Below are 27,413 nucleotides of genomic sequence, written 5' to 3'. Positions count from 1 at the left end.
ACATGAGAGGATTAGATGCACAGCTCAGAAGTCAGTATGACAGGTTAGGATTAGATACACAGCTCAGCAGACAGTATCACACAGGATAGGATTAGATACAGGGCTCAGCAGACAGAATCACACAGGATAGAATTAGATACACAGCTCAGCAGTCAGTATCACACAGGACAGGATTAGATACACAGCTCAGCAAACAGTATCACACAGGAGATTAGATACGCGGCTTAGCAGTCAGTATCACACAGGAGAGGATTAGATACGTGGCTTAGCAGTCAGTATCACACAGGAGAGGATTAGATACATGGCTTAGCAGACAGTATCACAAGATAGGATGAGATACACGGCTCAGTGGGCAGTATCATACAGTATGGGATTAGATACACAGCTCAGCAGACAGTATCACACTTGATAGGATTAGATACAAAGCTCAGCAGCCAGTATCACACAAGACAGGATTAGATACACATTTCTTTACACCACACTTGGTTACGTTACTTGCAGGATTAGGGCAAGCGCCCGGTTTACATATGGCTCAGTCAGTGGTCACAGGTTGATGATGTACCCGGATATGCGCCGCAATAGACAAATCTGACTTCCTACCTTTTCAAATATGGCTGCGCCCTTTGTCCGCCGTCTTTTCAGCTGTAGGATGTGATTTCTTTGCAACTTCGGGATGGCAGGTACCGGGGTCTGTGAGTGATTGTGCGGCCTCTTGTCCTCAGGGGTCTTATCTCGGAGCCCGGCTCGTGACGTCAGGCCAGCAGCGCCCCCCTCCTGTGTATTGTGACGTACTGAGCGCAGTGTCCTCGTGTGTATTGTTACGTCATGAATGCAGCATTCGCCTCCTGAGTCACGGGACGCCTTGCGAGCAGCGCCCTCCTGTGTAAGACTAGGTTCACATCGCATTAGGGCAATCCGTTTAATGGATCCATTTCTATGCGGCAGTAACGCAATGTAACGGATCCGATAACGCACCCATTGACTTCCATTAGTGTAACGCATCCTATCGCATGTCAAAACTGGCATGCGTTAATGATGGTCCCTTATTTTGTAACACCCCTTCGAACGCAGACTACCGCATTTTCGGATTCGCTTTGCATATACCTCTTTTGCTAACACAGGCCGAAGCAATGCAAGCATGCGTTAACGTGATCGCAAAAATACAGACAATTTGGGGCTCAACGTTAGCGCATCTGTTTAACGGATTGCCGTAACGCGATGTGAACCTAGCGGGATGTCGTGCGAGCAGCGCCCTCCTTCTGTGTATTGGGACGTCAGGTGCCTGGTACGTATGGGCTGACGCTCTGTCTTGCTCCCTTCCCCTGCAGACATGGACTTTCCGCAGCACAGTCATTTGGTCCTGGAGCAGCTTAATCAGCAGCGTCAGCTTGGTCTTCTGTGCGACTGCACTTTCGTTGTGGATGGAATCGACTTCAAAGCACACAAAGCGGTGCTTGCAGCGTGCAGCCAGTACTTCCGCATGCTCTTCGTAGAGCAGAAAGACGTGGTTCACCTGGACATCAGCAACGCGGCAGGTAACTCTCTGCCCACACGTGTCGCTGGTGCGCGACTCATCTGCCAGGTTTCAGGCTGACTTTTTTCCCCCTTAGGTCTGGGTCAAGTGCTGGAGTTCATGTACACGGCGCGTCTGAATCTGACACGTGAAAATGTGGAGGACGTCTTGGCTGTGGCTGGATTTCTGCAGATGCAGGAGATTGTGAATGCATGCACAGCCCTGAAGTCTCTCAGCATTACTTCCAGCCAGGGGTCACACAGCCTGGGACCCCTCACGTCGGGACAAGGTAACGGGCAGCTGACTCTGGAGTGTGGGCTGTCGGCCTGCAGTGTCATATTCCTCCTCCTCTCCTGCAGATATCACTGATTACTCCCCTCCGGCTGTTCCTGGGGAAAGTGAGCTGGAGACGAGCGACTCAACGACTGCCGTGTACCCACTGGAGGAAGCCGCAGACCCGGCGTGTCAGGAGGGTGAGAATAGGCGATGTTGTGACTAGTGGTGGATCCCCCTGGGGCTGAGCAACCAAGGTCATATGTCTTCTCTCCCTGCAGGTGGCAATGTCGGCAAACTGGGACTCCAGGAGGAGAGCGGAGCGGAACCACAGCCCACGGAGGAGCCGACACTGAGTGCAGACAGAGGTGAGGGTGCCCCATGTGTCCGTACTCCATCTGACTCCCAAAAATTATTTGCACCTTCCTGGACCCTGGCATAGTATCCAGCAGGAAACCCCAATATAGGTGAACCCAAAACCCCCTCCACTGCAGCTCCCATAATACTGCTGTTCCTTCTCGTAGCTTCAGACCCTGGCGACAGAGCAGTGAAGTTGGGGGACTTGTTGTCGTGTACCTCCTGGCCCCCGACTGTTCAGGAGAAGACCGAAGATGTGCCAGTGGAGAAATCTCCTTCCACAGATGAGGAGGGGCCCGGTGAGCAGACCGCGGGAGGGTACCCTACACAGAAACATGTATGCTCTCCACCACCAGAAGTGAGTGAGAGCCTGTGTGCACCATTCCTGGGACCTGAGCACGACACTGAAGACAGCAGCAAAGAGGAGAACGAAGACTGCACCAATGAGAATACAGGGAAACCTGCTGAGGACGACCTGGGACCCCTGAGACAACTGCGCTCAGGTGCCACAAACTACGCCGATCGCACAGAGTCTCGACCTTACAGCTCTACTACTCATGTGTGTGAGGTGAGTGAGGACCGCATCGGCCAGGTACAGCTGTAGCAGAGCTGATTAGGCTGTCATCACTAGAGATGGGCGAACCCGAATAGTAAAGTTCGGCATCCGTACCGAACACCTAACACGGACTTCACCAGGAAGTCAGTTTTACTGTTCGGGTTCGGCTGCCCGAACACCGGGTGTTTGTCACACTGTCATGTGCATGGCAGCGCGGCAAACACCGCTTCTGATCGGCGGAGAAATCATCCCCGCTGGTCAGAGAGCCACTTTTCGTATGATGTCAATTGACAATGAGAGTGCTCAGCTGTGATCGGAGGTATAAGCTTTACCTTCGGTCACTGGCGTCAGCTGATGGGACTACAGCTCCCATCAGCTGATACTTGCGCTCACTGTTATTAGCGGCAGCAAGAGTGGCAGATGGGAGTATTCATTAGCTGCTCCTGTGCTGTAAATAAATAATTTTTAAAAACAAATGGCGTGGGTTCCCCTGTATTTTGCTAACCAGCCAGGCAAAACTCATAGCTGGGGCTGTAACCCTCAGCTATCAGCTTCAGCAAGGCTAGTTATCAAGAATAGAGGGGTTCCAACACTGTTTTTTTTTAAAAATTATTTAAATAAATAATTAAAAAAATTGGCGTGGGGTCTCACTACATTTTTGACAAGCAACCTTGCTAAAGCTCACAGCTGGGGGCTGGTATTTTCAGGCTCATAAGGGGCCATGGATATTAACCCCCCCCAGCCTAAAAACAGCAGCCCAGAAAAGGCACATCTATTAGATGCGCCAATTCTGACGTTTTACCCAACTCTTCCCAGTTGCCTTGTAGCGGTGGCAAGTTGGGAAATATTTGTGGGGTTGATGTCACCTTTGTATTGTCCGGTGACATCAAGCCCACGGCTTAGTAATGGAGAGGCGTCTATAAGACACCTATCCATTACTAATCCTATAGTTATATGGTAAATAAAGACACAGCCAGAATAAAGTCCTTTACTTGAAATAAGGCTAAACACAGTTTTTCATTTTTGTTTAAACGCCTAATTCCAGCTATCTCAATCTCTTGAATTAAAAGTTAATTAAAAAAAACAACAATATACCATACCTGCCCATCGTTCTGTCCCACGCCGTAATCCATGTCTGGGGCCCGGTGGCTCAGTGGTTATCACTGCAGCCTTGCAGCGATGGGGTCCTGGGTTCAAATCCCACCAAGGACAACATCTGCAAGAAGTTTCTATGTTCTCCCTGTGTTTGCGTGAGTTTCCTCCGGGTACTCTGTGGAATTAATGGCGCTATATAAATGAGTACAGTAACTGCTGACACCTCTGTCACATCCCCGCTCTCACGGTGCTAGCAGGGATGTTACCGATGTCACGGCGGTTCAGCCCGGCTGGGAACGGAGCCTCAGCAACCGGATGTAATCTCAATGTCACCACCGGTCTCTGAGGCTGCGTTCTGATCAGCTCATTCACCAGTGGTTTTCATAAATAAACGGAGTTAACGTGGAGTGATTGAATCCAGAGAGATTTTTTATAAAAATATCAAACTTTATTATACATATACAAAAATACAATATTCATGGCAAAATTGCATATAAAATGTGACACCAAAAAGAGCCAGGGAGGGAGACTCATGGGAATGAGCCAGAGCACCAAAATAATCCATCCACTGCAGGTAACCCTGGTGGAGTGTGAGCAGGATGTCACTGACTGTATACGCTCCAATTACCACCATAATAGGTGAGAGGCGATAAAGGGCTTCCAGGGCTCACCATACATAGTGGAGGAAACAGTGATAATAATCTCACATTATATAATTAAGTCATAATGACACAAAAGTAAAGTAGTGAGAACGCTTACCAACTAGTGCTCAGGTAACCCAGACTGTAAGAAAAACTGTAAGGAGATCTTTCTTTTATTTTACTATTATAACAGGAGATCGAGGGCTTCACTGGAATTAGGCATTTAAATAAAAATGGAAAACTGTGTTTAGTCTTATTTCAAATAAAGGACTTTATTCTTACTGTGTCTTTATTTACCATATAGGATTAGTAATGGATAGGTGTCTTATAGACGCCTCTCCATTACTAAGCCGTGGGTTTGATGTCACCTGACAAAACAAAGATGACATCAACCACACAAATATGAACCCCACTTGCCACCGCTACATGGCAAATGGGAAGAGCTGGGCAAAGTGCCAGAATTGGCGCATCTAATAGATGTGCCTTTCTTGGGCAGCTGCAGGCTGCTGTTTTTAGGCTGGGGGGATGTCAATATCCATGGCCCCTTACCAGCTTGAGAATACCAACCCCCAGCTGTGAGCTTTAGCAAGGTTGGGTGTCAAACATGGGGGGGGACCCCACGCCGTTTTTTAAAATTATTTAAAATAATTTAAAAAAACAGCATGGGGACCCCTCTATTCTTGATAACCAGCCTTGCTGAAGCTGACAGCTGAGGGTTGCAGCCCATAGTTGTGAGTTTTGCCAGGCTGGTTAGCAAAAATAAGGGGAACCCACGCTATTTTTAAAAAAAATTACTTATTTACAACGCAGGAGCGGCTGATGAATACTCCCATGCGCTGCTTCTGCTCTCACTGTAATTAGCGGTAGCAGGTGTCGGATGATAGGATCAGTAGTCTCATCAGCTGACGTCAGTGAGCAACGGTAAAGTTCATACCTCTGATCACAGCTGAGCATGCTCAAGCTGTCTTCTGACAGCGTGGGAGCCATGGCTCTCTGACCGGCGGGGATGATTTCCCCGCCGATCCGAAGTTGTGTTTGCCGTGCACATGGCAGCGCAGCCAACACTGGATGTTTGGACTTCCCATTCAAGTGAATGGGGTCCAGGTACTGTTTGGTACCCGAACCCAAACTTTTTGTAACTGATTGGCCGGACCCGAACATCCATGTGTCCGCCCATCTCTCGTCATCACTGTGGACAGCGGGAAAAGAGAGTGGTTATCTGACAATCCCAGCTCTGCTTCATCTGCTTACTAGACTAGTGTATGGTGCTGTACAATGTACATGAAGTCGCCGAGTGCTATCTAACCACTGCAGTTGCTGCAGAACCTCTTTTTATTCGGACTCCCATGACAGCACCACGAGAGAGGGGATCCGCCCTTCGGGAACAGGAAACCTACAGATACAAAAGGGCGGCACCTCTCCCACACATCAGTTGGTTTCCTGTTCCTGAGGGGACGGGATCCTACAGACCGGATCCCAGGCCGGCCGGTATAGGTAGCGAGGGGGTCTCCTACCTCGGCCTGGTGCGGAGCTCCTGGAGGCCGCCACGGTGGCCCAGGATGGGTGGCACGGCGGTGGTGGATACAGCAGGGAGCGGCGTCCGAAGGAGGTCCGTCTCCATATGTGGGCCACCGCCGGTAAGTATGCCCCCCGGGGCTCCCAGCTCCGTCGGCGCAATCGCGGAGGTTGGGGGGAGCCGGCGCAGCTGCAGGGCGCTGGGGCCGGGGAGTGCACCATAGTGGAGCGCCCGGGCGTCCCGCGTGACTTCCGGTCACGTCGGAGTCACGGTGACGTCAGGGGGCGGAGTCACTGCGCAGGCGTGGGGACCCAAGATGGCGCCCATCGGGAGGATGCCGGTAAGCGCTGGTTCCCCTGCCCAAAGCGGCGCCAGCTGGGGGGGCCTTATTAGGGGGGAGGGCGCGGCAGGAGGAAATCTGCTGTCCGGAGGAGGGGTATATAGGCAGGACCCTAGATGGGTGCCTTGCCTTGGCCACATTATTGCGAGCAGTAATGGAGAGCGTTCAGGAGCAACGGCGGCAACCAGGGCTGTGGAGTCGGAGTCGGAGTTAGTTTTGGTCGGAGTCGGTAGAAATGTACCGACACCAGCTTTAAAAAAAAAATGTATTAATATTTCATAATTAAACTTTCATATGAATTTTATAAATGTTACTCAAATATATATGTTCTATCAAACTATGAACAACAGTGATAAGCAGTTCTGCTGGAGATAGACATTTCTTACTTCTTGTGTGTCACTGTTCTCCACTGCCCTTATCTAATCTTATACTTGGTTAACCTCATGCTGCCCCAACCCGCCTACTTACAATGTATGAAACTGAAAGTGAAAATGTGTTGCAAATTCTTAGTAGTAAAGCTCCTCCTCTAGACTAGATCATACTAGGTGTGCATCTTCCAAGCATCTCACAGCTGCCTGCTACTCAGAAGAGGAAGACTGTAAGAAGTATTATCCTTTCAACAAACTTTGCATCAGTTAACTGTGAGTACATGAGGAATAATAACAGTATTACTGACCACTATATCAGTTGTACGACCTGGCAATAATTTTGTACAATTGTTTTTAGGAAAAACAATTGTCATTTGGATTGTGAAAGCAGAATTAAAAACCTGAGAATGTCAAAGAAGCATCACATTAAATCAGCTGTATTTGAACATTTCACCATCACTCAAGATAGAAAACATTATGTCTGTCAGTGTATGACAAATGATCCAGACGAAAACAAATGCTGTGAAGCCAAGGTGAGTGCATATTCAGGCAAAGATAAAAATGCTCCTACCAGAGCTTCTAATCTAAAGAGACATTTACAGCGCTTTCATCCAGAAGTACTGAAAGCAGTGGATGAGAAAGACTGCATCCAAACCAATGAACCAGTGCCCAGCTCTTCCAGCCAAACAAAGGAGCAGAGAACTTTGCAGCCATCAGTTGCAAGATATTTTGTCAGTGACAAAGTTACTGTGACAATGACAGTAGATACATTTAAAAAACAGATCATAGAGCTTGTTGTAAAGGATAGTGTGCCTATTTCATTATTTTCACGACCAGCTTTTATGTGTCTGAATGGGGAAATGGCCCGCAAGCTTGGTGTTTCTCTGGAGAGAGAGAGTATTAGAAAATTAGTAATCGAAGAAGCTTTTAAACAAAAGGAAGAACTTAAAAAAACTCTCAAGGGACGCTTTCTGTTTCTTAAAATGGATGCCTGCACACGTCACAGAGTGAACGATTTTGCCATCAATGTCCGATTTGTTTGTGACAAAAATGAAATAGTTACCAAGACATTGGCAGTAAAAGACACCAAAGCTCATCACACCAGTGAGTTTCTCCAGGTCTTGGTGGAAACGGTTCTGCAAGACTATGAACTTAAAAAAGAGCAAGTTCTTTCTGTCGTAACTGACAATGCTTCAAATATGATAAGTACTATTAAGCTAATGAATGAGAGTAATGATGGTGACCAGCAGCTAGAAGAACATTCTGGGTCCACAGACACAGAAATGTTTGAAATAGAGGAACACAGTATTGTAACTGAGGAGCAAACTGAAGTTGCTTCAGATGAACAGCAACATGATAGTTTAGATGATCTTGTTGAAACTGTGTCAATATGTTCTTTCATTCATCACATGCGCTGTGTTGTGCATACGCTACAGCTGGCTATAAGAGACAGTCTGCAAGAAGGACATGCTGCTGCACTGATTGGCAAGGTGAGAAAATTGGCTACTGTTGCCAGAACCCCTAAAGTTGACTCAATTTTGAAGAGACGTGCTGGAAAAGGGGCAATTATTGATCAAGCCACACGATGGGGCAGTACTTAATGATTCAGCGCTTGGTTGAACTGAAAACCTTTCTTGTAGACATGGCTAACCCTCAACTGACGCTAAATGAAAGTCAGTGGAATCAGGTGACTGAGCTGGAAAAAATTGCTAGAGCACCCATTTACAGTGACTAAAAAATTACAAGCAGAGGACTTAACTCCAGGTATTTTCTTAAAGGAGTGGAAGAACCTGATGTTTCGCCTGTCCCAAAGAGGAGGGTTAATTGCAAGTGGCATTGCTACATCAATGAAACGGAGAGAGGAGCTACTATTACAAAATAACATTCTTTTGGCAGCTGTTTATGTAGACCCAATGCATCGGATTCTTCTAGATGATCAACAGCTAAGTAAAGGAAAAGAAGCTCTGTTTGAAATAACAGTAAGGATGAAAGGGTTGCAGAACAGTCAGGAGGAACAAGAAGAATTTTGTCGTCCTGCCACATCTTCACCCTCATCATCAACTGATGAAGAATTTAATTTCGAAAAATATTTGGATCACAAGGACCGTGCTAAGCGTTCCCGCATAGAAGAAGAGTCATCCCCATCAAGGAACACAGCCAGTACATTTCAGCAGAATTTTTCATGTGCACTAAAAGAAATTGAGAAATTTGACCGTTCATCAAAAATAACAGTGCAACAAGCGATTCCTCTGTATCCTGACATTGTCAGAGATGTTGCCCGAGTGGTTACTGCTTTGCCACCAACACAAGTTAGTGTAGAGAGGTTGTTCTCTGCTCTCAAAATAATTAGATCAGATTTGAGGGCATCCATGAAGGAGGATCTGACAGAGGCAATACTTTTTCTGAGGACAAATTTATAGATTTCTTCTTATTAACTGCATAAAAGTGTTTATTGCATATTTACTTACAGTTTAGAAAAGTTTATAAAAGTTATTTGCTATATTCTAATTGTATTCTAATAAATGTAGTTTTTGCTCTAAGTGGCCTGATTACTTATATGATGGTGAGAAACTGAATAAGCACGATGTTTAATATTTTACAACAGTAAATTTGTTGTTATGAATTGGCCATTTATGAAGGAGTCGGAGTCTGAGTCGCAACTGTGGCTTACCGACTCCACAGCCCTGGTGGCAACAACGACAATCTTCACTGCCGCCCCTGGATGACCTTAGGCAGGTCAAACAGAAGAAGAAAGAGGCCCGTGACAGTAAGGAGCGTCCGGGACGAAGTGACCAATCCAGTCATAAAAGCTCCTCTAGGCGGACAGGAGCATCGACTGAGAAAAATCCCCCTCATTCTCCGGTACTTGATTGTGGCACTGGTAAGTGATCTTCGTGAATGTTCACTCAGTGACAGGGCCTCCTTCTGTGTTTTATTCTAGGAGAAGAAAGCTACGAGTAAAACCAAACACAGGGAATGCGCACTCTGTGCATGCCCGTTACCAGACTCATGCCCCAAAAAGTTGTGTCCCCCCTGTATCCAGCAGACAGTGGCGGAGGAGTCGCCCGCAGTAGCGGCGTGTTTAAGGGATATAGTAAGGGCAGAGATGAAGGAAACCCTAAAATCCATGTCCCAACCAGAGAGTTTAAGGGGTGAGGACCCGGTGGAGTCGGATTCCTCGACAGAGTGGAGGAGAAGTAAGGACTCCCATATTTCATCTCCCTCGTCCTCCTCAGAAGAAGAGGACTCTGGTCGGTTTTGCCTGCCGCTCGACCGAGTAGACAAATTGGTAAAAGCAGTCATAGGGACAATGGAGGTGGAGGAGCCGAAGCCTCAATTATCCATGCAGGATGTGATGTTCGGGGGGCTGGAGCAGAGGAAGTGTAGTCTTCCCACTAAACGAAAAGATTCAGGATCTCATCCGCAGAGAGTGGAAAAAGCCAGATAAGAGGGTCGCTACCACCAGCCCTCAAGCGGAGATATCCCTTTGACGATTCAGCAATGAATACTTGGGACAAGGCCCCCAAATTAAATGCAGCTATTGCGAAAGCATCGAAAAGATCCTCACTACCCTTTGAGGACATGGGGTCCCTTAAAGATCCTCTAGACAGGAAAGCAGATACCTTCCTTAAAAATACCTGGGAGATGGCAGCTGGTTCCTTAAGACCAGCAGTAGCATCAACTTGCACGGCCAGGTCCATGATGGTCTGGTTGGACCAGTTCGAGTCGCAGTTAAAACAAGGAAAATCTAGACAGGCAAACCTTGGGGCCCTACCAATAATCCAGGATGGCGCAGCCTTCCTAGCAGATGCCTCGGCTGATGCAGTCAGAATGGCCGCCAGAGCAGCAGGTCTCTAATGCGGCTCGGAGAGCCCTGTGGCTAAAGTGCTGGCCGGGAGATATTCAGTCCAGGGCGAAACTCTACTATCCCGTGTGAGGGGGAATATTTATTCGGAGCAGTCCTGGACGAACTGCTGGAGAAGGCCGGGGATGATAAGAAAAAATTCCCAAATCTTTGGTCCGCATCTTACCGACGTCCGTTTAATAGAAGGAGATTCGGTCAAGGGAGAAGGCGTAACCCTTCACCTAATAGAGACCGTCCCAGATGGGAGGATAGAAGGAGAAGAGGTACGGGCTTCATGTTCAGACGCTCGTCGAGAGAGCGAAAAAGACAACCAATGACTAGCAATTCCCATGGGGGGGTAGACTGTCATCCTTCCTCCCAGCATGGCTACAGGTCACCAATAGTGACTGGGTGCGGAATGTGATATCACCGGACTCAGGTTGGAGTTCACTCAAGTCCCACGGGATACCTTTAAACCAACACCCTTAAGGTCTTCACCCCTCGAGCAAGCGGCTTTAGAAGCAGAGGTCTTGAACCTGTGTCTGAAAAACGTTCTGATAGAGGTTCCAGAGTCTGAGAGAGGAAGAAGGTTCTACTCTCCCATATTCCTAATCCAAAAGCCAGATAAAACATTCAGAACGATTATTAATTTACGTTTCCTTAATGAATTTTTGGTTAAACGCACCTTTAAAATGGAGTCCATTAGTTCTACAATAAAGATGCTGTTTGAAGGGTGTTTTATGGCGGTCGTGGACTTGAAAGACGCATACTATCATGTGCCCATCCACGCAGATTTCCAGCAGTTCCTGAGAGTGGCGGTATCAATAGACGGTATAATCCGTCATTATCAATATAGAGCCCTTCCCTTTGGTCTCTCAGCAGCGCCCCGGGTATTTACAAAAATAGTGACCGAAGTTATGGCTCATTTACGGGAAGTTGACATCTTAATTATCCCATACTTAGATGATTTTTTGATTGTGGGAAATTCAGTGGACCATTGTCTATCTCAGATAAAACAAAGCTAAGTCCAGATTAGAGAATCTTGGATGGATAATAAATTACGAGAAGTCCCGATTTCAGCCCTTAAAGGTCCAGAAGTTTCTAGGCTTGCTGTTAAATTCAGAAGCTCAGCAGTGTCTGTTACCCGTAGATAAATTACAGCAGATACAGCAGCAGGTTCTTCGGGCAATCGATAGACCCTCCATGACCCTCAGGCAGGCCATGTCCCTGTTAGGCTCCCTAACCTCATGTATCCCAGCGGTCAAGTGGGCACAATTCCACACTGGGGCCCTTCAGAAAGATGTCCTGGTTAATAGCAGAACCTTAGAGGGCTTCTTGCAGGGTCAAGTATTGCTAAGCCCCTTAACTATTACATCTCTTAGGTGGTGGCTCGATGTCGGAAATTTAGCCTTGGGAGTGCCCTGGGTGATACGGATAACCCGCGTAATAACCACAGACGCTAGTCCTTGGGGTTGGGGGGCCCATATGGGGGACATAGTGGTACAGGGACAGTGGGACTCCGATGCTGAGACCTCATCTAACCAGAGGGAGCTGCTGGCGATTGAATTGGCCATTAAAAAACTCATTATGTATGTACAGGGCCATCATGTGAGGATACTCTCGGACAACCAGGTAGCGGTAGCCTATGTCAACCACCAAGGTGGAACCCGCTCCAACGCCCTGATGCGGATAACGGAACATCTCCTTCAGATAGCAGAGAAAAATTTTCTATCTTTAACCGCGCTCCACATCAGCGGAAAAGACAACATGAAGGCAGACTTTCTAAGCCTCAGGGCCCTAAAGCAGGGAGAATGGGCTTTAAACTCAGACATCTACAACCAGATTGTCCGCAAATGGGGTCAACCGGAGGTGGACCTCTTTGCCACCAAAGAAAACAGGAAGGAAAAAACTTTCTGTTCCCTAAATCCCAGGGAAAATCCACTGGCCGTGGACGCCCTCCTAATAAAATGGGACTTCTCGCTGGCTTATGCTTTTCCGCCTTTGAACCTTCTACCTCTGGTAGTGAGGAAGATCAGGGAAGACGGGGCAAGAGACATATTGATTGCCCCCTTCTGGCCCAGAAGGACCTGGTTTGCATGGTTGAGGACCATGTCAGTAAGCGATCCCTGGGTACTGCCGAACCTTCCAGATCTCCTCTACCAGGGGCCAGTCAACCACCCACAAGTAGCGGGACTCCATTTGACGGTATGGTGTTTGAGAGGACACTATTGAGGGATAGAAGTTTCTCAAAAAATGTAATCGATACACTCCTAAAAAGTAGGAAACAAACCACCACAGGTATCTAAGCTAGAACCTGGAGGCGATTCCTGTCGACCTTTGAGTTTAATATCAGGGATGGAATACCCGTAAAACAGATTCTAGAATTCCTCCAGAGGGGTCTCGAGTTGGGCCTCTCCACTAGTACATTGAAAGTACAGGTTTCAGCTTTAGGGGCCCTATTTGCATGCGACATTTCTGGTAACCATTGGGTGGCGAGATTCATTAAGGCAGTTACCAGATCGAGACCCATACTCAAAGATAGGTGTGTACCTTGGGACTTAAATTTAGTCCTGACAGCCATGACAGAAAAACCGTTTGAACCTCTGGATTCTGCTTCACTAAAAATGATATCACTTAAGACAGCCTTTTTGGTAGCAATAACATCTGCATGTAGAATAGGCGACATACAGGCACTTTCCAGATTGCCCCTTACACAGAATTCTTACAGGATAGAGTAATCTTAAGGCCAGACCCGGCATACCTTCCCAAGGTAGCATCTCATTTTCATAGGACACAAGAAATAGTTCTGCCTTCCTTCCTCCCTAATCCAACCAATCCTAAAGAACAAAAACTTCAGGCTCTAGATGTTAAGAGATGCCTACTTAAATATTTAGCAGCCACAGATCCTTGGAGGAAGGAGAACGCATTTTTATCCTTCCAAGGTCCCAGGAAAGGGTATAGAGTGTCAAAGCGCATGTTAGCGAGGTGGATTAGGGAGGCTATCTCTCTTGCCTACACAGCAGGTGGCGGTCCGGTTCCACAGAACCTGAGGGCGCATTCCACTCGTGCCATGGCATCATCCTGGGCAGAGAGTTCGGGAGTATCAATTGACCAAATATGTAAGGCGGCCATCTCCTTCCACCTTTTTTAACCACTATCGGTTAGACATGGGTGCCTCCTCAGATCTCACCTTCGGGCTAAGAGTGCTGCAGGCTGTAGTCCCTCCCTAAATTAGTTTACATCTCTGTAATTCTCTCGTGGTGCTGTCATGGGAGTCCGAATAAAGTATTAAGTTACATACCGGTAACTTTATTTTTCGGAAGCCCATGACAGCACCCTTAGTTCCCTCCCTTGTTCACGTATAAGGGTGCACCCCTTTGGAGGATTGTTTTCGCGAGTTCACCTTATGTGGGAGATGGTTTAAAGAATTGTAAATAGGATAGATAGGTTGTATATATTGTGTATATGCGGTGTACTAACCATGGTAGCCTCTCAAGCTCTGTAATCCAACTGATGAGTGGGAGAGGTGCCGCCCTTTTGTATCTGTAGGTTTCCTGTTCCCGAAGGGTGGATCCCCTCTCTCGTGGTGCTGTCATGGGCTTCCGAAAAATACCGTTACGTAACTTAATACTTTAATGACAGGGTCTTCAGGACAGTCATTGAACATAATGAATCATCCACTCAATAAGAGTTTCTGCAGCAGCTTGGGTTTGTACACTGCAGTGATGCTCTGGGATCTCGCTGATTTATATGATTCTTCTTCAGTACTGCAGCAAGGAGTTCACCCACACAGGAAACTACACGCGACACATCCGAATTCACACTGGGGAGAAGCCATACCGTTGCCATGAGTGCGACAAGGCCTTCTCTGACCCTGCTGCCTGTAAAGCGCATGAGAAAACTCACAGGTGAGGAGCCCGGGGCGCCTGCGGAGTGTGGGGACATTGGGACCCACAGTAACTTCTTCTGTTCTCTTTTCAGTCCGTTAAAGCCCCATGGCTGTGATGACTGTGGGAAGAGTTACCGCCTCGTCAGTCTACTCAACCTGCACAAGAAGCGTCACACAGGAGAGCCCAACTACTACTGCAAAGTGTGCGGCAAGCTGTTCACCACCTCCGGCAACCTGAAGAGGCACCAGCTGGTCCACAGCGGAGAGAAGCCGTATCTGTGCGAGTACTGCAACCGACCGTTCTCCGACCCCACATCCAAGATGCGGCACCTAGAGACTCACGACACCAACAAGGAGCACAAGTGTCCGCACTGTGACAAGAAGTTCAACCAGGTGGGACCAGTGATGTCATGGCGGACAGGTATGTGGGAGAGGGGAGTGATAATGTCCTCGGTTAACTCCATGGCTTTCTCCATAGCTGGGGAATCTTAAGGCTCATCTGAAGGTCCACATCGCTGACGGACCCCTGAAGTGCAGAGAGTGTGGGAAGCAGTTTACCACCTCAGGTGAGGCACCGTGCAGCCGGGGGCCGATCATGGCAATCTCTTCCTCCTCCTCATGCTCCTCCATCCTCTGCAGGAAACCTGAAGAGACACCTGCGCATCCACAGCGGCGAGAAACCTTACATCTGCATTCACTGCAAGAGAAAATTTGCTGATCCTGGGGCGTTGCAACGGCACATCCGGACCCACACTGGTAACAGCTGCCATATTGTGCTCATTACTTGAACATAATCTGCAGGGGACATTGCGCACCCCCTGACATCAGCTTGTGTCAGTGTATGCTGCCTGGGGTCAGGATCCATGCATTTCCTGTGGACCCTTTCAGGTCTAGCGATCAGTATTCTCCATCCACCTGACCTGTGAAGGGCGAGGTTATATTCCTGAGATGCAGGTAATGTTCTGTGCCCTCCTCAATACGCAGGGTCATATAATCACAGATCGGGGATCCCAGTGTCAGGTGGGCCCCGTATTGGTCGCTCTCATGCACCGTTCTGCTGGTTGTCTCACACAGGAGAGAAGCCGTGTCTGTGTATGATCTGTGGGAAGGCGTTCACACAGGCCAGCTCCTTGATCGCTCACGTCCGCCAGCACACAGGGGAGAAGCCGTATGTGTGTGAGCGCTGTGGAAAGAGGTGAGTCTCCGAGGGATGTGGGGGTCCCATGTGTGTCACCTGCTGATGTGACCGCTCTCCTCTGACCATCAGGTTCGTGCAGTCCAGTCAGTTGGCCAATCACATCCGTCATCACGACAATATCCGGCCGCACAAGTGCAAAGTCTGCAACAAGGCCTTCGTCAACGTAGGAGACCTGACGAAACATGTCATTATCCACACAGGTGAGCTGTCTGCCTGCCACCAGTTATGTGATCACTTGTCCCCGCGTGTGGCAACATTCTCATATCTGATTGTACAGGGGAGAAGCCATACCTCTGCGATAAATGCGGCCGCGGCTTCAACCGCGTCGACAACCTGCGCTCTCACGTGAAGACCGTTCACAAGGGCAGAGCGGGCATGAAAATGTTGCACCGAGAAGAAGGGGAATTGGATGAAGAAGAGGTCAACATTGTAACCGTGGCTCCAGAGATGGTGACTCTGGCTGCAGATGACATCACCAATACGGGGGTGACAGAGCTAACGGGTGAGTGAACTGGCGCACAGTAGTCCTGTAAGATGCTCCTCTGTGTATTTGACGACCATATTGAAAGTAAACTCTAAAGGATTATGGGAAAGGCGTTCCTGACCCCACACGATGGGATGGGATGTTGTCCTGTGCCTCATGCCAAAATAGGCCCTAACATGAGAGGCCACTGGCAAGTGACCCTGCCATTGAGGCATATGGAGGGAGCAAGCTTTTGTCCGACCATTCTGGACCCTTCTTTTCCCCGGTAATAACTAGCTGTAGAGCTCTGGGGTATCACATGGGGGTATCAGGATTTGTTTCTGAGCTGTGCCCCTTCTGTTCCAGTGGTTCCCATCTCCGCCTCGGTCACAGCTGACGAGACAGAAGCGTTAAAAGCAGAGATCACCAAGGCAGTGAAGCAAGTGCAGGAAGCAGGTAACAACCTTCAGCAATGGCTCCTCCCGTCCTGCGGGGGCAGCGATCAGTGCTGGTGAAATCGCTGTGACATATTTTTGTTAAGAAAAAATCCCGCTTTTCTATGACGTCCTGATTGTGGAAGCCATTATTTTCTAGTGTGTGGTGTAATATAAAATTCATGATGGGATGTTTCCTGGGGAAAGTCTCTATAATGTCAGAAAAGCTCCTGTCCGGTAAGTGCACCGAGCGATGGAGGGGATACAATGTCTGACAGGTATCTGTCCACCAGCGGGCCCCTTGTAATGGGACCTATATGGACCTTTCTGGCACCCTTCTGGACACACAGATCAGGAGTGAATCTAGTAGGAAGGAGGAATATAAGGAGAGACTTTGCTGTGGATCTGCTGTTTTTTTCCATCTTTTGGCCTTTACTGTAGATTTGGGCCCTAGAGGGTTAGCGAGCTGTCGGAGGCTGAGGTCGGCTCCTCTGCACAGTGTGCATTTGGAGATTGTGTCTGCCCTGTTTATAACATATTTGGGCTACAGCTTGAATCGGTCGCTGTTCAGACAGGGTTTTGTGACGAATAGCTTGTTAATCTTTGGTGTATGTAATGTTTTGTACCCACCGCTCCGTTCGCGGTGCTGTCTGTGTCCTAATTTTTCTCTCCCACAGACCCGAACACTCAGATTCTGTACGCCTGCGACTCCTGCGGAGACAAGTTCCTTGATGCCAACAGCCTGGCAGAGCACGTCCGGATGCACACAGCTCAGGCCTTGGTTATGTTTCAGTCAGACACGGACATTTATCAGCAGTACAATGCACAGACCACGTGGCATGCAGAGCAGGTGGTGCAGTCCAGCGAGCTGCTGTTCCGCCAGCAGGATGGGCCTGATGTGCACCCGCACACCATTGACTGACCGCGGCCAGGCAGTTGCTCAAACTCCACGTCCCCGGACTCTGACATGTAACCTTTGTGATAAGTTATGGCCTGTACCAGCGCCCGTCGTATACGTTCAATAAATATAATTTTTTTAATTTGTGTTGTGAATATGATGGTGGTTATCCTCCACCGCTGGGCTGCAGCCTCATTCACACTGTGCAGGGCAGATTCAAGGGTTAAATGTAGGAACAGATGTAAAATATATGTGCAGCACCCCAAACTATGGGATGTACCCACAAAAGTGAGACGTTTGCTCTGCTGCCTTCCCGCTGCAGTGCCCCTCAGTGTCGCTGGCCACTAAGCACTTGTCAGCAGGATCTGCTCCCGGGCACTTCAGTATGGCAATCAGTCCTTTGCAGTGGTGCACCACGTAGATTCTGTGCATGTACCTATGGCCACAAGATGTTAGTCTGTGCTATGTAGATGTGTGAACGGGCGCATTGCGCAGTCACCATGCTGCGTTTACACGCAATGATTCTGGTTCTCCAGCTGCCGGCACCCGGCTCTTGGACGTCCTGACAGATCGCCCGGTGATCTAAATACGGTAAATATTCCCTCTTGGTTTTTCCCCTTTTGAAAGTTACTAAAAAGCTTACGAGTGCCATATCTCTGGGTGAGAACCTCGGGCAGAGATATCATAGGTTTTCTTACGAGTTTTCCTTTCATTTAAGACTAAACATGCCATGGCTGACTGGCTCGGTTGGGTCCAAATCCGTTTCTCGGCTTCTGCTGGTCGCCGAAGTTTCACAACTCACCGGTGAGTCGCTGTCATTATCCCGATGCCAAAAATGTAGGTTTCTCACCTCTATCAGTAATCGGTGCTATTTTTGATCTTTAAAGGAACACTGTACTAGACAGAGAGAACATGTGCTTCACAAACTGCTTCCAACCAGTTTAGGGTCGTAAACTACTCTTGTGCCACTAGGGTCTCACGTTACACATTACACTACGCTGTAACAGCCAGAGGGAGGGGAAAAGAGGAGTGGGCTGCTGTCTGTGAGTTGTGCCTGCCTGGTTTTTAAAAACCAAGGGGCTGTAGCAGAGCTCTGTATGTGTGATTAAAAAAGTAAAAAAAAATACATCATATTCCTGACACCTCCCCCTTTTGGACTGCGCTACGGAGGCAGGATCACTCGGTACTCCTCCATGCGCACCTCGGTAGGCTCGCCCTGCTGAGACAACCCAGCTGCATTGCCATGCTCGCTGCCCTTTTTGTGTTTAACGGTAAAGTCGTACTGTTGGAGGGCAAGGCACCAGCATAGCAACCTTCCGTTGGTACAAGACACGTGCAGCCAGTTCAGGGGGTTGTGGTCGGTCACCACAGTGAATGTGCGTCTGTACAGGTAGGGTTGCAAACGTTTCAGGGACCAAATCATGGCCAGGCACTCCTCTATGGTGGAATAGGCCACTTCTCTTGGCCCAAGCTTCTACTTCAGGTACAACACGGGGTGCTCTTGGTTCCCCGAGTCGACCAGGCTGAGCACAGTACCCAGGCCAAACTCGCTGGCGTCGGTCTGTACCAAGAACGGCTGACTGCTGTTAACTGCCTTTAGCACAGAAGAGTGTTATGATTGAGTCACCGAGGAGGAAAAAACAAAACACAAGCTCAGCCCAGAAAATCAGGTTGGAAACTAGCGGATTGCAGACCCCTAATCCTATCACACAACTAGCAGTAGCCGTGAAGTGTTCCTACGGTGATCCTAGACACCTCGTCACAGCCGGAGATCTAAATAAGCCTAAAGAGAGAAAAGGGAAAAACCGACTGCCCAAGAGCAGACCCCAAAGCAATAGGCAGCCCCCAACATATAATGACGGTGAAGCAAGATGAAAACACTAACAAAGATAGAAAGATAGGTTGAGCAATTGATGGGGCCCAAGCTAACTAAAAAGGACAGGACAGAAAAGCTGCTGTCTGCAATCCGGGAAAACCCTGCTAAAAATATTGCCAACACAACTGATAAGCAAAAAGGACCCTGAAGTCACTAGACTTCAAACCCTATATCAGCACTCAGAATATTCTGGAAGCAGAGCAAAAGAGGACACCGATCAAGGAAAAAGAATCCAGCACACCCCCGGCCGGGGATGGCTGAACTCAAAAAACAAGGTAAACAAAACCACAACTAATAAGTTCAATAACAGAGCAAAAACTTATCTTTGGGAAGCAGGAATTAGACTGGTCTCCAAGAATCCAGCAGAGAAATCACCAGCGACTCAGAAGGGCGTCGGCTGCCTTATATCCAGTCTGAAGTTCCCGTTACCCAGTCACAATTCACCTGATCAGGTGTTTGGTTTCTTTCATCCAAATCAGCCTCACTACCTTCCTTCACCAGAAGAGGGAGATCCTCAGACACAAAAGATGAATGAACAGATGAGCTCACAACAGAAGAGCTGTTCAGGGCTCTTCAAAGCCCTAAAAGCCACCTCCTAGCCATCTATTCAGTCAACTGTTTGGGATAGCTTCTTCCTGGTGAGGTCCATCAAAGGCTTCTCAAGGCTGCTATAGTTTTGTACAAAGTACCTATAGTACCCTGCGGTGCCCAGGACGGACACCACCTGCTTCTTGGTCCTGGGGGGTGGGCCAGGACACGATAGTGTCCATTTTCCCAGGTTCTGGCCTCATAGAACCCCCGCCCCGGTGCTCCAGGTAGTGGACCTCTCTCATGCCCATCTGGCACTTTCACGGCTTGATGGTCTGGTCGGCTTGGTGGATGTGCCTGAGCACCTCCTGGAGATGCTGAAGGTGTTCCTCCCAGGAGGGACTGAAGACTGCTATAACAATGGTTATTTTATCTTCCGGGACCAAAGGATCGGTGACGGCAATTAGATTAAATTGTTTTCCGTCTATATACACCTACTAGTTCCCTTCCTTCCCTTGTGTAGTTATCACATATGATCAAGATGCCTTAGGGTATGTGCACACATAGTTTTTTGTCTCTGCGGATTTTGTAGAGAAAACCGCAGGAAATCCGCAGGACAAAATGCTGCGGTTTTTCTGCGGTTTATCTGCGGTTTTGCCCTGCGGTTTTACACCTCAAATGGATGAGGTGTAAAACTGCAGCGTTTCTGCACCAAACAATTGACATGCTGCGTTTTGAAAACCGCAGCAAAACCGCACGGAAAAAAACGCAGCATGTGCACAGCTTTTTTTTATTTCCATAGGAAATAAAGGTACTGTACAACGCAGCAGAATCTGCTGCGTTTCTGCAGAGCCAAAAACGCTGCGGAAACGCAGCAGAAACCGCAAAGTGTGCACATACCCTAAGGCCTAGAAAAACTGCTGAAAAAACACAACTTTATTGGGAGGGAAAGTTTGTGCTGCTGCTTCAGACTAAAGGAAAGCGAATTTACGGTAAGGAATGACGCTTTCCGTGTCGTCCTCCAGCAGCAGCCCCAATGGGGATATAGCAACAGTACAGGGTGTGTACTGTTAACCACGGACTCTCCAGAACCTTGGATATCCAGTCTACAATGTCCCACGAAGGTAAGGCCCAAACTCCAAGAGGCTGTGCTGCAGATCTGCTCGATAGATATGGCCACTTCTCCCATTATATGGCATAGCCCTAGTTGAATGGGCTTTTAAAGCCTGTGGAGTTTGACGGCCTGCTTGCTTAAAGCAAATAGTAATAGTCTTCCTCAGCCATCTGGATAAGGAGACTTGATACCTTCTGACCCCTGTCCTTCACTGAGAAGGAAAGGAATAGATGTCTACTGAAGGGGAGCTTGCTCATCTTTTCTCCAAATCACACCTCACCACTTGTGCACTTGACCCTATCCCATCCCACCTCCTCCCCAACATCACCACCACTCTTACCCTATCCCTAACCCACCTCTTCAACCTATCACTAACTTCTGGTACCTTACCTTCTGCTTTCAAACATGCCACAATCACGCCTATCCTTAAAAAGCCAACCCTCGACCCAACCGCTATGTCCAGCTATCGCCCAATATCGGTGCTCCCATTCGCTTCTAAACTCCTGGAGCAGCACGTCCACGCTGACCTTTCCTCCCTCCTCTCATCTAACTTGCTCTTTGACACTCTACAATCTGGTTTCCGTCCCCATCATTCAACTGAGACAGTCCTGACCAAAATTACCAAGGACCTACTTACAGCCAAAGCAAACGGACAGTACTCTATACTCCTCCTTCTAGACCTGTCCTCTGCTTTCGACACAGTTGACCACTGCCTCTTGCTACAGCTCCTCTCCTCCTTTGGCATCAAAGACCTCGCCCTATCCTGGATCTCCTAATACCTTTCCAACTGCACATTCAGCGTCTCCCACTCCCACCCTACCTCCTCATCCCACCCTCTCTCTGTTGGAGTCCCCCAAGGCTCTGTTCTAGGACCCCTACTCTTCTCAATCTATACACTTGGCCTAGGGCAACTCATAATGTCCCATGGATTCCAGTACCACCTTTATGCCGATGATACTCAGATCTACCTCGCTGCTCTCCAGAATCCCGGAGTGTCAATCAGCCATATCCTCCTCCTCCTCGCTTCCTCAAACTCAATGTGGACAAATCTGAACTGATCATCTTTCCCCCATCTCACAGATGTTTCTTACCTGACCAATGTATAACAATTGACGACATCACGCTTTCCCTCGTACCAGAGGTCCGCTGCCTCGAAGTAACCCTTGACTCTGCCTTGTCCTTCAAACCGCACATCCAAGCTCTCTCCACCTCCTGTCGCCTCCAGCTCAAAAATATTTCCAGAAGCCGTCCCTTCCTCAACGCCCAATCTACAGTACTAAAATGCTTGTGCATGCCCTCATCATCTCCCGCCTCGACTATTGCAACATCCTTTTCTGTAGCTTCCCTGCTAACACCCTCGCACCCATCCAGTCCATCCTTAACTCTGCCGTCCAAATAATTCATCTCTCTCCTCGCTACTCCTCCACTTCTCCCCTCTGCAAATCTCTTCACTGGCTCCCATTTCCTCAGCGTATTCAATTCAAATTACTAATACTGACCTACAAGGCCATCTATAACCTGTCTCCTCCATATATCTCTGAATTAATCTCCTGCTATCTTCCCTCACGTAATCTCCGGTCCTCCCAAGACCTCCTTCTCTCCTCCACACTCAACCGCCTCCAAGACTTCTCCCGAATATCCCCCATCCTCTGGAATTCTTTGCCCCAACACGTCCGACTATCAACCACTCTCGGATCCTTCAGACGGAACCTGAAAACCCCTCTCTTCAGGAAAGCTTACAGCCTGCAATGATCCCCACTGCCTCCTCACCACTACTGGAACTGCTGCAACTCCCCAACCTACTGTCTCCTTCCCCACCATCCTGTAGAACGTAAGCCCGAAAGGGCAGGGTCCTCTTTCCCCTCTATATCAGTCTGTGATTGTTAGTTTGTTTCCAGTAAGTGATATCTGTAATTTGTATGTAACACCTTCTCATGTACAGCACAATGGAACCAATGGTGGTTTATAAATAGATAATAATAATGTTCTGGATGTTCTGACTTCCCGTACCACTTTGTGCGGCTCACTTTTGCCTTTAGAGCTCTGCCAACGTCCAGTGAATGTAGGATTCTCTCTTCATCGGAAGAGGCATCCAGATGAAAAAAAACTGGCAGCGCTGTTGTGAGGGATCTCACAGGGAAGGGGGGGCTTCGACTTCACTCACCTCGGGGGAGGGGAGAGAAGGACCTGCAGAGATCGGCTCTCTGGCACCACCAATTGCTCCAGATCAGTCAGGGAACTGCACCGGGGGCAAATAGTCACCGGAAAATCTTCCCTTATAGGTACGAGTTAGTGAGACGCTCACAGTGAGGGGGGGATATATATCACCAGTCAAGGCTGGGGATATATATTTAAACCTCCCGGCCATCACTGCCAGAGTTCCTCACTAAAACAATACGTTATTCTGCCACCAGTTCCTCGTTCGACATAAGCCCTGTCCATCAACAGGCTTATATCGGGTCAGAAACCAACCCAGGTAGCGTACAATTGACCAACCAAGCATGCGGACGTGGGGATTCGTGAACTGAGATAAAAGAGCAGCCCAAGATTAATTTTATATTTAACTAGCAGAAGAGCCCGGCGTTGCCTGGGCATAGTAACTAACTGTGGTTAGTTATAACAAATTATGATTATCCTCCATCCCATAGTTCAGTGCCCATATACCCATCATACATATCTGCCATGCCATAGTCCTGTGCCCATATACCCATCATACATATCCTCCATCCTATAGTCTCATTATTATTTATTACTAGCTGAAGAGCCCGGCGCTGCCCGGGCATAGTAACTAACTTTGGTTAGTTATAGCAAATTATAATTATCCTCCATCCCATAGTCCCGTGCCCATATACCCATCATACATATCCACCATCCCTTAGGCCTGTGCCCATATACCCCTCATACATATCCTCTCCATCCCATAGTCGAGTGCCCATATACCCATCACACATCCTCCATCCCATAGTCCCATGCCCATATACCCATCGCACATCATCCCATAGTCCCATGCCCATATACCCATCATACATATTCGCCATCCCATAGTCCCATGCCCATATACCCATCATACATATTCGCCATCCCATAGTTGAGTGCCCATATACCCATCACACATCCTTCATCTCACAGTCCCTGCCCATATACCCATCATACATATTCGCCATCCCATAGTCCCGTGCCCATATACCCGTCATACGTATCCTCCATCCCATAGTCCAGTGCGCATATACCCATTATGACATCATCACCATGGCAACCGTTATGACATAACCGTCACCACTGCAACCTATGATGAATCAGCGTCTCCATGGCAACAATTGTAACATCATAATGAAGGGCGGGGCTTGATGCACACACACTTTTTCCCCATTATGTAGATAGGGGCAAAATTGTTTGGTGAATTGGAACACGCGGGGTTAAAATTTCGCCTCACAACATAGCCTAGGACACTCTCGGGGTCCAGACGTGTGACTGTGCAAAATTTTGTGGCTGTAGTTGTGACGGTGCGGATGCCAATCCCGTACATACATACATACATACATACACACTTGAGCTTTAGATATTAGATCATGACATCGTCACCATGGCAACCATATATATATAAAAACGAGTATATGTGTATCAAGCACCGCCCCTCATTATGATGCCACAATGGTTGCCATGGCGACGATGATGTCATAGTAGGTTGCAATGGTGACAGTTATGGGGTATAGCAATTAACCATCCTTTGGGTGGGTACTTGTGACTTTTCTGTTACTCAAACTGGTTGCATCCTTTTAAGTGGTTCTAATAAAAATTCATTTTTTTATACTACCTCGCAAGTGGATCATTTCACCGCTGGAGACAACTTTCCTTTCTTTGCTATTTGACTACGCCCGAGACTGAGGCAGCTCCGTGCTGAGGATTTCCCCTAACAAGGTGTACAACATACCGGTGAGCTGACTTTCCAATTCGCTCTTCCCTTTCTTTTCAACGGACTCCTTAGGTTTACCGTAAAAAGTTCTGGACCCTCCAACGTGGCCCACACGACAGCTACTGTGAAGTGTAGTGCATGGACTCAGAACCCATTTTGACCAGTGGGTCCAAGGACTGTCAGTGATCACCTCTGAGCAGCTGAAGGACCTGATGGTAAAAGACTAGTTTCTACATCTCTGCCTGGCTGAGGTGCGACAGTTCGTGATGGACCGTGAGCGAAAAGACGCGGACAAAGCAGCGCAGATATCAGACACCTACGAGGCCAACTGTAAACCAGAGGTGCGGAAGCCGGTCACCGCCAGCTGGAAAGGGGGTAAGCTATCAACCAACCCCAGTACCCCTACCAGCTGACCTACCGGAGGCCTTGTCCCCTTTGCCAACGCCAAGCCTACATTCGATCCCCACAAATGTTATTTCTGCAGTTGGACTGGACATCTCAGCGCCACTTGTCCGGAGAAGCAGAAGAAGAGCCCCCAGCCAAGGCCTCAGGGCCTAATGCAGCAGTTCTTTTTGTGGGTGGGGCAGTTGGGAGGGCTTGTGAAAATTTGCAGAAAGTCACCGTGGGGAACACTGTCGCTATAGGCCTTAAGGACACCAGGGCCAAACAAACCCTAATCTGACCTGAACTGGTGGCCCCTGAAGCAATTATTCAGGGGAAAACCCTGACTGTCACCGGGATTGGGGGCGTTCGCTGTCCCTTGCCGATGGCCCAGGTTTTTATTGATTTGGGTGCCGGGAGCTGGGTGAAGGAAGTGGGGGCATCCGAAAACTTACACACGTTTTGTTGGCAACTGACTTGGGATGAATGTTTGCGTATTATTTCCCTAACTCCCCTCCCCGATCTGGCACTGAGGGTAGTGTAACTGCTAATGATGTGAATGTGCATGCTTTACCTGATAATGATGATGTACTTGGAGGTACAGGAGTACTCAGCCACGTCACGCTGCGGGGGACCCCCTAACAGGAGCAAATGACGGTGCAAAAGGAAACGTGGAGAGGCACGGGAACCATGAAGAAGGTGATGCCGTGCAACTGACCAGTGCCACAAAGGAAGGTTTCCTGGTCGAAGGTAACTGCCCCATATATAGCACTGTTCCTGAGGTAATGGGGGAAGGGAAGGTGGTACCCTTAGCCGAACAGGCTGATGGGACTGTGGTTATCCCTGGGGAGAAGGCCTATATAGCCGCTGTAACCTGCAGTCAGAGTGCCCAGAATGCAGGTAACGCCCTGCCTTCTGGACCCTCTTCAGTTAAACGGATGACAGGTCCCAGAGGGTCGCCGTGAGGAAGGGAACTTAACGTCACTTCTGTAGTTCCAGGCTGCTCTGCACTCCGATGCTAGCCTGAAGGCCCTGAGAAACCTCGCTGAGAAGCCCACCTCTGAGACTCATAAGGAGAGGGTACTCTGGGAGCAATGGAGGTTGTATCAGTAGTCGGTTCCCAGTAAAGCCCAACAGGAGTGATTGAGGGAAAGACAGCTGGTTGTACCCTACCAATTCAGGGGTGAGTTGTTATGGATTGCCTATGAGATTCCACTCACTGGACACATGGGGATCAGCAAAACTAAGTCTTGGCTGTCTCTACACTTCTATTGGCCCAAGATGCAGATGTAACCAATTACTGCCGCTCCTGTATCACATGTCAAAGAATGGGGAAGTCAGGGCTTCCTCCCAAGGCTCCCCTATCTTTGCCAGTGATACAGGACCCTTTCCAGAGGATTGCTGTGGACATTGTGGGACCACTGGCCATAACCAGCAGCTCTGAAAAGCGCTACATCCTTACTGTGGTAGACTATTCTACCCGGTATCCAGAGGCAGTGGCTCTGTCCTCAACTAGGGCGGATAAGATGGGGGGGATGCCCTGTTGGCCATCTTTTCCCAAGAAGGATTTCCCAGGGAGATGCATACCAACCAGCATACTCAATTCATGTCTCACCTAATATAGGCTCTCTGTAAGAAAATGTTGGTGAAGCGTCTGGTATCGAGCACGTATCACCCCCAAACCAGTGGTTTGTGTGAGCGCTTCAAAATTACCCTCAAACAGATGCTAAAAATGCTGGTTGAGGCCCAGGGATGCAAATGGGAGCGGTATCTCCCACACCTGCTATTTGCTTACCGAGACGTTCCGCAGGCCTCGACAGGGTTCTCCCCCTTCGAACTCCTGTACGGCAGGTGAGTCCGAGGACCCCTTGGGCTGGTAAGTGAACCTGGGAAGAAGAGCCGAGCCCTTCAGAAGTGTCAATCGTGGAGTATGTCATGTGCTTCCTTGACAAGATGCAGACCTTGACGCAGTTGGTGCATGATAACATGGCGCAAACCCATGCTGACCAAAAGCACTGGTATGACCAGAACAGCCAGGAGCAGACCTACCAAATAGGTCAAAAGGTGTGGGTGCTGGTCCCTGTACCAAAAGATAAGCTTCAGGCAGCCTGGGAAGGCCCGTACATCGTACATGAACAGCTCAAACCCAGTCACCTACGTGATCACTCTTGACCACGCTCTGGGTAGGCACAAGGCCTTCCACGTCAATATGATGA

General features: G+C 48.6%; 1 protein-coding gene across 2 annotated transcripts; it reads left to right on the top strand.

Moving 5' to 3' along the window:
- Positions 1-524: 524 nt before the first annotated feature.
- On the top strand, positions 525-17,527 carry ZBTB17 (zinc finger and BTB domain containing 17). Of its 2 annotated transcripts, none has more exons than XM_073570218.1 (15): positions 525-680; positions 1,329-1,535; positions 1,611-1,802; positions 1,873-1,986; positions 2,068-2,154; positions 2,311-2,711; positions 14,269-14,411; positions 14,485-14,785; positions 14,871-14,958; positions 15,032-15,148; positions 15,467-15,587; positions 15,660-15,790; positions 15,868-16,092; positions 16,420-16,509; positions 17,165-17,527. In XM_073570218.1, the coding sequence occupies exons 1-15, from the start codon at positions 674-676 to the stop codon at positions 17,407-17,409; spliced, it is 2,469 nt and encodes an 822-aa protein (XP_073426319.1). In that variant the 5' UTR covers positions 525-673; the 3' UTR covers positions 17,410-17,527. The 2 variants fall into 2 exon arrangements, with proteins under 2 accessions (XP_073426319.1, XP_073426320.1); XM_073570219.1 differs by lacking the exon at positions 525-680 and adding an exon at positions 786-808.
- The last annotated feature ends 9,886 nt before the right edge of the window (positions 17,528-27,413 follow it).

Source organism: Dendrobates tinctorius, unplaced genomic scaffold (genome assembly GCF_039654945.1).
Source record: "Dendrobates tinctorius isolate UK_male_01 unplaced genomic scaffold, ASM3965494v1 ptg000028l, whole genome shotgun sequence".
In the NCBI taxonomy this organism is placed as follows: Eukaryota; Metazoa; Chordata; class Amphibia; order Anura; family Dendrobatidae; genus Dendrobates; species Dendrobates tinctorius.
The sequence above is the reverse complement of the archived record's forward strand: the minus strand, read 5'-3'. Positions and strand labels throughout refer to the sequence as shown.